The sequence below is a fragment of the Chiloscyllium plagiosum genome, chromosome 1 (assembly GCF_004010195.1).
Source record: "Chiloscyllium plagiosum isolate BGI_BamShark_2017 chromosome 1, ASM401019v2, whole genome shotgun sequence".
In the NCBI taxonomy this organism is placed as follows: Eukaryota; Metazoa; Chordata; class Chondrichthyes; order Orectolobiformes; family Hemiscylliidae; genus Chiloscyllium; species Chiloscyllium plagiosum.
The window spans coordinates 95,954,174-95,966,899 of record NC_057710.1 but is presented as its reverse complement, the minus strand read 5'-3'; the positions used below and the strand labels follow the sequence as shown (position 1 = coordinate 95,966,899).

The following is a 12,726-nucleotide window of genomic DNA, read 5'->3' as shown; positions in this document are numbered from 1 at the left end:
TCTTCTGTTCAAAAACCAACCCTTGATCCCACCATTTTTGTAAACTACTTCCAATGCCAATCTCCCTTTCCTCCACAAGGATCTTGAGGTTGGTATGACTGAAAGACCATGAGACCATAAAATGTAGGAACATGCATAGGCCATTCAGCCCATTGAGTCTGCTCGATTATTCAATGAGATAGTGGCTGCTCTGATAATCCTCAACTTCACTTTTCTACCTTTTCCAATAACCTTTGATTTTCTTATTCTTTAACTATCTCTCTTAGCCATGAATGTAATTAATGACCCAGCCTCAACAGCCCTCTGCAGCTAAAAAAAGTCCACAGATTCACTACCTTCTCAGGAAAGAAATTCTTCCTCATCTATCTTAAAAGTGTCCCCCGAGAGTATGCCTTCTGATCCTATACTCTCCCCAAGGGAAACAACCTCTCCACATCTACCGTGGCAAGACCCCAAAGAATCTTGTGTGTTTCAATCCAGTTGCCTCTCATTCTTTTCTATTACAATGAGTATAGACCCAATCTACCTAACTGTTCCCTATAAAACACTCCCTCTATACCTGGTAGCAGCCTAGTGAATCTTCTCTGAACTGCCTCCATTAGCAGTATATTGTCCTTTGGATAAGGGGCCCAAAACTGATTACAGTATTCCAATTGTAGTCAAACTAATGCCATGTATAGTTTTAGCAAAACCTCCCAACTTTTATATTCCACTCCCTTTGGAATAAAGACCAACATTCCATTTGCCTTCCTTATAGTAAGGAAAATGCAAATAATGCAATGCCATCTGACCTGTGGTTGTAAAAAAGGCCTTCTGCTATTGCCAGATTGTCAAGGTAACCACTATCAAAACGTTGGGTGCCACCGCTGACCAGAATTTGAAGTACAGCAGTGACAGAAATTGACAATTGGCTCACCACTTAAATCCTCAAAGCCTCTCCTCTGTTTACGAGAGGCAAGTTAGGTATGCAATCGACCAGTCGCCATTCGGCTTGGGTGCAATCACAACAGCAAAACAGCTCAACAATATCCAAAGAGACATTAATCCACTGCTATATTACCGGTATCCATTTTCATACCTTCGTTTGCATTCTAATCTCAAATGTCTTCAAAATTTGACAACAAAAATAGTCACAGAGATACATAAAACCCAGATACACTCAAAAGCTTAACTCCACCTCATTTGATTGGCATCACCTCCACGAACATTCACACTCTCCGCTACCAGCGCTCAGTAGCAGTACTGTGCACAGTTTCCAAGATGCAGACCTTCACCAAGGTTCCCTAGACATCATTTTCCAAAACAATGGCCACCGCCACTTCAAAGAACAAGGCCAACTGGCATCACCTGCAAGTTCCCCTCCAAGGCATTGACCATCCTGACTTGGAAATATGTCACTGTTCCTTCACTGTCACTGGAACTCCTGAAACTCTCTTCTCTTAGGGCATTGTGGGTGCCCCTACACCAAATGCAGTGCAGCCGTTTGAAAAAAGCAGCTCACCACCACTTTTAGGGCATTTAAGGTTGGACAATAAATACTGTCTCTGCCAGTGATGCTCACATCTCATGAACGAATAAAAAAATTTGATCTAAACAATGTTTGGATTGCTAGTAATAAATGACTGCTAATTGGAAAATTATCCAAATTTAATTTCTAGTACATTTAGCAAGTCAAATTTGGGATTTCTATTGAGCTGCCCATTTGATCTCATTCATTGTAATTTATGTAATCCAGGTGCAAAAATACTTTCTGCTTTGGGCACAGTTGGCAGTAAGCCACTCAATTTGACAAGTATGTCTCTCTTTCTCGCCTGAGTTTCTGCTCAGTTTGGACATATCACCTAACTCCGAATCTGCCCTGAATCACTGTAATGGAAAAAAAGTTTTCAATATAATTTTGCTTTAATAATATACCTTGATACATTTAGGAATGGCAACTTGGTAAGATGTTATTAATACTTAGAAAATTGTTTTATCACCAGAAATAAGCATTTTAAATGGCTGAAAATTATGTAAAACATGCCTTCAAAAAACTAAAACTTTTTAAAAAATGAAATTAAATTCGGATACAACAGAAATTCCTTATAAAACAAAAAAAGTTTGTTTAAAACCTCTCAGTATCTTTGAAACCATATGTTCAACTTCATCTGGAGAGGCTTCAAACATTGATGCAATTAGCGGAAATGCTGGAGGGCAATGAGTTCCCCTCAGGGGCAGCTTTGGGGGTGGGTTGGGCATTTGCTGCAATGTTCTTATAAAGAAGTCAGAATTGTGATTTGCATTGAATACAATTTGCATTTAGAAATCCTTGATCTTTTGTACCAGTTAAACCAGGCAAAGCAGTCAAGTGAAAAATCCAGGTTACCTTCTCTGACTTGCATAATAAATTAGAATACATGGTACCGAGTTTTTGCCTTATAGTCATTCTGAATTTCAGGTGGAAATAATGTTTAGTTGTACATTATATAAATCATAAGTAAAACATCAACATTGGAAAATGCTAATTCCAAAAGTGCAAAATACCATTTATGTTCAGACCTGCTAAACACAAACAAGAACATTGAACAGACCATGCCAATTAACAGACCCTCACTTTGATACTGTGTTCTAACAAGTACAGTATGTTTCAGACAGAGTCTCTACTTAGCGGTGGAAGAAACAACAATGGTATAATAATAATTTTTCCTGACATAATCAACATGTCCGGACAAGCTATTCACTGTTGTACAAGGTTGATTTGTCATCTATTTGAATTTTTTACATTCTCAAATTGCTTTGCTGGTTTTAATACTTAATCATTCTTAAAAGAAATATCATACGTTAACAAATAATTAAAACAGAGAACTAAAATGTTTTAAACCATCATCACAAAAACATGCTTATTATACCAATTTACATTCTGTCAGACTGTCATTTAAAACAACTTATATTTACATAAAATCTTTGAGGTAGCAAAATATCCCAAGGAGCTTCCCAGAAGTTATCATTGAACACAATTTAAGTCAAGCCAGGAAATATTAAACCAGGTAATTAAATGCTGGTCAACAGATTAGATTTTAAGGAGCACTTTGAAAGAGTCAAAGGGCAGGGAGTTATAGATCAGAAATTCCAGAATTTAGGGTCAAGACAGTTGAAGCGATTAATTTTGGGGTTGCAGTTCGTGCAGCACAGATATCTCCGAGGGTTACAAAGCTGGAAGCGGTTACAGAAATACTGAGGGATGAGGCCACAGAGAAATTTGAAAACAAAGTTGAGATTCTTAAAAATTGAGGTTTTGTCAGACTGAAAGCCAATAGAAGTAATCAAACACACAGCTGATGGGTGATCAGTATAAATTAGAATAAAGGAGGAAGCAAAGATTTGGAAGAATTAAGTTTATGAAATGTGCTTGCTGGAGACCAGTCAAGGAAGATTTTGAGTAGTGAAGTCTAAAAACGAAATAAAAACATGGATAAAGGCTTGTAGCAGTGCGTGAAGTTGAAGGGGAGAGACACAGTGAGAGAGAGTAACAGAGAGAAGGTGTGGAATAGAACTATCCTTTTTTCTAAAGCAAATATCTGATGCAATTGAAGCATTACTGGCTAGGTCACAATTTATTACTCATCTCCAAATATCCCTGAGAAGGCCACGGTGATATACTGTGAATATAACAGTGGCTGGCAAGGCTATCTAAAAGACAGTCAACAGTCACATTCATGTGGATTTGGAGTCATGTGAAGGTCAAACTGAGTAAGTATCAGAGATTTCTTTCCAAATGTTTCCATGAGAAACTGGTAACTTTAGCTTTTAATTTCAGATATATTTAATGAATTGAATTCAGGCACTATAGAGTCAACAGAGCACGAGTGAGAAGAGAATTGGGGATTGGCGAAAACAGCAGATTTGAAGGGATGGAGGAAATGAGAGGCAACTGCTAACAATCTCAGCTAATGGAGGCGGGAGGAGGTCAGGAAGGGAATCTGAGTGGTCAATAGTTTGGCAAGAACAGGTTTGTACAAGCAGTTGTGTAGCATGGACAAACCGATCTTAGAGAGGTCAGCTTATGGAGAAAAGAGAGGACCTAGAGAAAGTTTGCAGGCATCAGGCCGGGAGAGCCTGATGGGGAGGTTCATTCCAGTCGGTTAGTGAAAGGAAAAGAAGCTAAGTTTTTTTTTAAATCTTTCATCATAATTTCCAAAGTCAATTAGGCATCAAAAAGATTCAAGTGCCTTTTTTTTAGATTGATTAGAGAAGTAGTAGGGCCTCAGAAGTCATAAATAACAGTAAGAGTAAGGAAACATTACCAACTCATCTGTAACGTTTTGTGGAAATGAACTATTCGAAATATCAGGGTCACTAAACTGCAGAATCTTGGATAAAGAATATTTTAGAATATTTAAGAACAGTGTTAAATGTCAAAGCAGAATAGCATTGGTGCATGTCCTTCATGGTGCATGTCCTTCATGGTGCATGTCCTTCATGGTGCATGTCCTTCATGCACCAAGTTATTAATTTGATTATACAATGAATGTAAAATTTCTATTTTGATTTCACAATTAACTTTGCATAAAGACATCACAGATTGTTGTCAGTATTCACGGTACATAAACTCTGTTCACAATGTTAAGCCATCAACCTCCACTTAAAATGATATGAATGATGCCTCAAAAGATTCAGATCCTGATTTGTTGTAGTCAGGTTGGATCTCTTACTCAACACTTTCTGTGGAAACTCAGCATTAGTATTTGGGAATACTGTATACCATTTTAAGAATAACGGAATGGGCAATGTTTGTTTGTTTATTCTTTCTTTCTTTAACAGGGTTGAAACTCTTCCTAAAAAAATCAGAAATCCAAAGTTGTCCTTGGTAGAACCACTGAAGTGTGGTGATTTCGCCAAACTTAGTTACATCATAGCTACAGTTCTAGTATAACTGCAGTCCATACATCCATGCCATTCTATCAGCATTGCAACACCAATGCCTTCGACCTGATGCTAATCTTTAGACTTTCTGCTCTCTTAATTTACCAGGTTTGTGATTTATCCTCTATACTGGGGTATGTGAACATATCTCCAACTCCTCTTCACCTACCCTCTCCAACCCTACATCTTTGCTGATGCAAATGACTTGTTTAAAAGATTATACCTTACCCTCTAGGCCATGGCTTCCCACAAAAGTTAACAAATGCGCCACAAGCTGAATTTATGGGGCCACGAGCTCCAAGGCAGAAATGGCCACTGTTGGAGCTCTGACTGACTTAACCGGCAGGTCCCCATTTACACAGGACCTCTTTCTTCTCACAGGTGTCCTCCCTTACCTTTGCAGTTCTCACTTCTCCATCACATCCATTTACATGCCTCAAAACAGAGTTACAGTTGGATGACATTTGGGAAGTACTGCCACAGGTATCAGAAAACAAAACGCAAATGCCCAATTATTTCAACAAATACTGTTCAGTTTTGTCTTTATGGCAGCGAGATGGATGGTGGCTGGAGGTGCTTCTGGTAAATGATGTGCCTGGATTATAACTGTAAAGACAGACTTTATAAAATACCCAGAAATGCTAAATGTTGTGAACAACACTCAAGGTGAGTGAATCCATTCGCATAGGAGGGTTCAGAGCTGATGGAAATTTGCTCTCACCTTGGAGCAGATTTCGTGAAGACTTGTTGCAATGGCTTTTGCTGGTGTATCACATCGGAACACATGACATTTTAGGATTCGTGTGTCTTTATCTCTTGCGACATAGGCAAAATCCCTGCGCAAATAAGAATGTGAGACATTAGCTGCAATTATTTATCAAAATTGCCTCATGCGCCACTTAAATAACACTGAGGTTGACAAACCTTTTCTCATTTGTTGACGGAGAAGCAGTATGTTCTATTGTCAATATTAAGGCATCACACACAAATAACAGTGTCACTTGTATCATCAGAAAAACATTAGGTCCTTATTAACTTTCATTGATGTATAGTAAAAGTAACAAAACAATTTTGAAACAACACATGCTTGGAAGTAACTGATGACAGTATCTGTGGCTAATGCGTAATGTGCTTGCATAACTTTCCTATTTTGGCAGATGCATCAATCCATTAAAATTGCAGAGAGAAATCGCGTTAGAATGCATCAAGTCTTCCTTTGCAATATTTCCAACAGTAATTTATGGTCCATGGAGCAACAAATTATAAACCAGACAGATTGTGTACTTTGCAGATATTTAGTTTAATACAGTATTTCATGCAAATGGGTGTGATTTTTTTCTCTGACACCTGGCAGTAATCATTCAAATTCAAAACCTATTGCCACTTAACAGCATCCTGAAAAGGCACATCAATAAAGGCAATCATTTCTAAGGTAATGACCTACATTATAAACTTACATTTACTAGTGCATATAATATAGAATTTCAGTCTCGGAGTTCAGGGGATAAGAAACCACCTGAAGTTCATGTACTAAATGTGTTTTATGTATAACGAGGGGTCAGCACAGGAGACAATCATATAACCTGTAGCTGGTTGTACCATTCAGCACGATCACACCCAATTATTGGCTTCAACTCCATTTCTCACCTGCCCCACACAACTGGGGCAGAGAATTCCTAAGATTGACAGTCCTAACTGACTGGCCCCTTTATCCCGAGACTGAGCTGCCACAGTCTTGATTCCTAGCCAGGGCAAATCAACCTCTCCATGCCTGCCCTGTCGATCCTTTTCAGAGTCTTATATATCTCAGTCTTATAAATTCCAGAGACTATAGGCCAATCTGAATGCAACTTGAAGGGATGAAATTAAGAAACAAATAAAATAAGAGAAAACTAGGAAAGGAAAAACAAGATGGAGACAGGGTTTATGATCTGAAATTAGAATCAAAGAACCCCTTCAATGTGGAAACAGGCCATTTAGCCCAACAAGTCCACACCGAAGACTAACCCACCCAGACCCATTCCCCTATCCTATTACTCTACATTTACCCCCGACAAATGCACCGAACACACACATCCCTGAACACAATGGGCAATTTAGCATGGCCAATTCACCTAACTTGCGTATCTTTGGATTGTGGGAGGAAACTGGAGCACCCGGAGGAAACCCACGCAGACACCGGGAGAATGTGCAAACTGCATACAGACAGTCGCCAGAGGCTGAAATCGAACCTGGGTCCCTGACGCTGTGAGGCAGCAATGCTAACCATTGTTGAACTCAATGTTGAGTCTGGAAGACTACTCAGTGCCAAGTCAAAAGATGAAATGTTGTTCCTTCAGCTTGCAGTCACTTTCACTGGAACAAGGTGGAGGATTGAAATGACAAGAAACAAGGAGCTTTCGATCATGCTTGTGTGCTGAATGGACTATTACGTATGTTCCTGGTGTAAGTACACCCTTTCCTTTCTGAACATGAATATTTACAAGTTTCACACCTTTTAAACAATATTCTCCTTTCTATTCTCACTCTTCCATATCATACTCTAACTGTCCCTTGCTGCTTACTCACTTAACCTGTCCATATCTCATTGCAGTCTTTGGTCATCCCCAAAGCTTGCATTCCCACCTGAATTTGTTTCCTCAGCTAACACGAATATATTATTCTGTCTCTTTAATATACATGAAAAATAGTTGAAACTGAAGCATTTATTCTAGCAGCATACACTAAGGGGCGACCTTATTGAGGTTTTTAAATCATGAGAGGCATGGATAAGGTGAATAGTCTTGGTCTTCTTCTCAGGGTGAGAGCGTCCAAAAGGAGAGGGCATAGGTTGAAGGTGAGGAGGAAAGATTTAAAAGGGACCTGAGGGGCAGTGTATGTTTGGAATGAGCTGCCAGAGGTACAATTGCAACATTTAAAAAGCAACTAGATGAGTAAATGAATCGGAAAGGTTTAGATAAATATGGGGCAAATGCTGGCAAATGGGACGACTAGTCGGCACTAACAATTTGGACCAAAAGGTTTGTTCTGGGTGGCTCGATGACACACTACCTGTCACAACCTGCCAACTTGAAAATGCACCATTTGTCCATATTCTTTGTTTCCCATCCATTAACCTATCTATGCTAATGTATTATCCCAATTCCATGAGGCCGTATTTTGCGTATTAACCTTGTGTGTGGCACCTTACCAAATGCCTTTTAAAAAGATAAGCATAATATAGGTCCTGGTTCCTCTACTTACAATTCTAGTTACATCCCAAAAAACTTCAATAAACAGGTCAAGCATATTTTCCCTTTTGTAAAACTTCCTCTTTTTATTCTCTCTTTCCATTCTTCAATAGCTGTATAATATTTGCTAACTTGTAACCTTGAATGGCTGTTTAGAATGTAGAGAATTCTAGAAAATCATAACCCCAACATCCCACATTTCTGCTGCTACTTTAATAGAATCCTTTCATGAAGCACTAGAGATTTGCTACATTTTGGTCCCACATTATGTTCCTTCAATATTTTCTCTTTGCTGACATTGTGTTTAATTTCTTCACTGTCTAGAGTGTGGGTGCTGGAAAAGCATAGCAGGCCAGGCAGCATCTGAGGAGCAGGCAAATCAACATTTCGGGCATAAGCCCTTCATGATGAAATGCCGATTCTGCTGCTCCTTGGATGCTGCCTGACCTGCTGTGCTTTTCCAGCACCACACTCTTGACTCTGATCTCCAGTCCTCACTTTCTCAGTTTAATTTCTTCATGTAGCTGCTGGGTTATTAATTTCTATCACTTGCGACTTATTCTGTGATGGTCTCTGTTCAAGACAATCCTCATGATAACTTAACCTGTGTCTGCCTCTGTGGGCATCAACATAAGGTTTAGCTACTTATATACTTGTGTAAGCCCTTCCAAACTGTTTTTATTCTCATTCTATTGTTCGTTTCCTTTTTAACTGACATCTTGCTGACTCTGATTTCTAAAACACATACCCAGTCCCCTGACTGACATACTATTCTTCACAACATTATAAAACATTTGCAATGCCCGAAGTACTTTGGAAAGCATACATTCCTTGCTGACTCAGTTGGCTGGACGATCGGTTTGCACTGCATGATGCCAACAGCAGGATTTAATGCCCGTACCAGATTAGGTTACCAGGAAGCTCCCACTTTCTCAACTGTAGCCCTTGCCTCAGGCAAGGTGACCCTCAGGGTAAACCACCACTAGTCTTCTCTCTCTTTAATGAGAGGGCAGCACTATGACCTTCTAGGACTATAGCAACTTTACTTTTAAAAGGTACAGGAATTATAACACCTTTTCTTTTGGTGTAATACTGCTATAAATTTCCTGGGTAACATCAATAGATCTCTCATGATTTTCTTTTTAATAGGACATAATTTGCTGAACATGATGAATGGTTTATGCTTCCCACTGTCTATTTATTGCCATATGGTTTATTTATTTTCCCAGCTTTGTCTTCCCTCCTTTAAAACTTTTCATTGGGAGAAGCAGATGTAACTTGCAACTTTAATATCGGATTCACCTGTACTATGATCACTATTCCCCAGTGGAATGTTTACTATGAGATTACTAATTAACTGTGGTTTATTGCACAACACCATATTCATCCCCAGCTCCATAACATATTGCTCCTGGAAACTATCACGATAACATTATGAATTCATCCTCCAGACTACATTTGCCAATTTGATTGGTCCAATCTACATGAAGATTAATGTCTCCTTCAATTATTATATGGCCTGTTATATACTCCAATAAATTCTTGCATAGTATTCAACCAGTGGTATAAATGCTGCACGGGAGTCTATGAGCTATTTTGACCAGTGTTTTCTGGTGCTTGCTATTCCTCCTCATCTGATCTTCTAAGCCAAGACTTTTTCACTATTGTGCTTATGTCATCCTTTCCTACAAGAGCTACTTCTTCCTTTCTGTTTGTCTTTTCAAACTGTGATAACAGCATGGAATCCAACTGTGGTAATTTTGTAAATGTGCCTTTGTAATGTTGGTTTGAACATTAGTTTGCGTCCGTAGTTTATTTGTCTTATTGGGAATGCACTGAACTTTTTTTTTTACAGGTTGAAGAACCTTTAGTTTGGGGTGGCACAGTGACCCATGGTTAGAACTGCTGCCTCACAGCACCAGGGACCCAGGTTTGATTTGAGCTTCGGGTGACTGTCTGTGTGGACTTTCCCCATTCTCCCCGTGTCTGCATGGGTCTTCTCCAGGTTCCCCAGTTTTCTTCCACAGTCCAAAGATGTGCAGGTTCGGTGGATTGGCCATGGGAAATACAGGGTTACAGGGATAGGATCTGGGGAGGATGTTCTTCGGAGGGTTGGTGTAGACCTGGTAGGCTGTGTGGCCTGCTTCCATACTGTAGGGGTTCAATGATTCTATAGTCTTAACGTTTTCACTCTTATTTATGGGGACCCACTCACTGATGTATTGTTACTGTTAAATTCTCTGAATTGCCTGTTCCTCTCTGCTCATCTCAACTCAAATCTTTTCCTCTACTAACCACCACTCACTCCAGCCCCTGTTAAGATTGAACAGGATACTGGTTGCAGTCCAATTTAAGTGGAACCTACTCCAGTCAAACAGCTCCTCGAGTCCCTAATGTTGCAAAACTCCTTTCTCGCCACACCACTCTCAGCCACATGTTTGTCCCTAAGCCAACTGACATGTAGCTCTGTTAACAATTCAAAGATGATTATCTTAGAGGCTTTGTGTTTTATGTTTGAGCCACAAACCCTTCCAGACCATCCATTTAACCATGTTATCTGTTCCTATGTGGACCACAACATCCTCCCAATCCCTCTGTATGTTTGTGTCTTGCCACAGAGTGATGTCCTTCACCATGGCAACACAAATGGCCATGGTTTCTAACCCCATGATTATCTGGTCTGCTATCACTACTGCACTACTTGTCAGTCTCCCTGTTTGAATGGTACCCTCATGCCGAGGCCAGTTCATTTATTATTCTCCTCGGTCTCAACTGCACAGATAACAAATACTTCCTACCTATTGGACAAAGTCAAGAGATCCATTACGTCGTGCTAGATCTCCACATTTGCCTGATTTGCAGTTACACTTTGTCCCTGACCATTCATCAAATCTAAAGTTCTGCTCAACATCAGGGGCATGACTGTTCCCTTGAACAAGTGTCTAGATAACTCTCTTCCTCTTTGATCCTCCGCAATGTATGCAACTTAGACTCTAGTTCGGCAATTCTTAGTGGAACTTGCTTAAGCTGGTGGAGATACTGACCACAGATACGGTTATCTGGCAGTGCATTGCAGTTACAGCACATCTCATTCTCCTTTATCTATCTAACCTTATTTATTCACATTCATTTGATTAGTTAACTAGTTACTAGTTCATTAAAGAAAAGTAATAGCAAGTTATAGTCTCTTAGTTTGGAGACAAAATAGCACTCACCAGCTATGAGATGGAAATCTTAACAAAAACAGCATCTTCTTTCCCCCCAGCACTGAAATCTCACTTGCACCAAATTCCTAATGTAGCGTAAGCAATATGCTTCCACACCATGGCCTGCTTCTCTACTACAGTTTGTCATTTGTTATTATTCAGCTCTGCTTATCAAACTGGGACTTCAAAGAATAAAATTGTAGAAATTAGGTGGCAGATAGTTTTACATTTACAGGGTCTATTACAGAGTAATATGTGCGCTGTAGATGATATTTTGCTTACAGGTTTTGTTACTCAGCCTAATGTTACTCATGGAAAAATGTAAGCCTGTGCTTCCTGAGAAACAACACTTGTTTAAATTTGCCTATCAATCTTTGCAAATAAAATTAGAACACCTGTTTTGAAAGATACCAGAAGTACAATAGCAGACAAGCTGTTAGACAGCCATGGTGAGATTTTGCTCAATTCATTAATCCTTCTAATGAAAGGCAGTGCAAATACCAGCAGGATACCAGGGTGGTAAACTAAAGACAGTGTATTTTTGAGGGACAGAAAATCTCAGGGGGATGCAACAACTGGAATGTGCTTCAAGTACTGAAAGCTTGGCACTGAAGGCAAACATTTGTAAAATTACTTGACTGGACATCAAATACTTATTTCATACATGAAAGCTATTAATGAAATTACATAACTGAACAGACATGTCTGGTTAAAAATAAAACATTTACCAATACTGCAAGGTCTATGAACTAAAAGAATATCAACTTGCAGCCATATTTATATAAATGCAAGAGTAAGTGACAAATTTTTGATAGTTTAAACAATATTCCACCCTACCTAGTATCTACTTATATAATGACAAAATAAAACTGCTCTGCAATGTTGAGGTTTGGTAGGATATGAATACATGTGACAAAGTTAGTACTAATGGGCACTTGTATCTCAGTAAAGGAAAGAGATTAAGTTAAAATGAAGCATCCCATAAGGAATGCAATTTGTATGCATAATAATCTTTATGGGATCAAAATTGCATTCCAATTATCTTTTACATTTTCAATTGAACCCAAGTGTACATGTTAAATATAATTTTAGTGATTCATCAAATAATGTGGTACTTTAATAATCCTGTGAAAAAAAGACTGTTTTCATTTCCTTTTTAAACCATTTTCTTGTCACATTGTAAATTCTTTCAACTAGCAACTGATTTGTCTTTACTTGTCCCAAAAAAAAACGGTAATACATCCAGGTTCTCAGAAAGCTTGGGAAAAATTGCAGTTTGTAGCCAAAACCTTCATCCTACTTTGCTTTACTTATAAATCCACATTGGATTTCAAACAATTTTTACACAGAATAAATGGGATTATTGTAAACGTCTCTAATGTGCTGAA

At 38.9% G+C, this 12,726-nt stretch overlaps 1 protein-coding gene across 13 annotated transcripts in view; it reads right to left on the bottom strand.

Moving 5' to 3' along the window:
- apbb2b (amyloid beta (A4) precursor protein-binding, family B, member 2b) overlaps nucleotides 1–12,726 on the bottom strand; it is a 265,952-nt gene that overhangs the window by 9,075 nt on the left and 244,151 nt on the right. For all 13 annotated transcript variants that reach the window (XM_043692343.1, XM_043692335.1, XM_043692372.1 and 10 more), the window contains one exon: nucleotides 5,624–5,738. In XM_043692343.1, coding sequence (XP_043548278.1) covers nucleotides 5,624–5,738 — 115 coding nt within the window. The remainder of the gene's footprint in view (nucleotides 1–5,623; nucleotides 5,739–12,726) is intronic.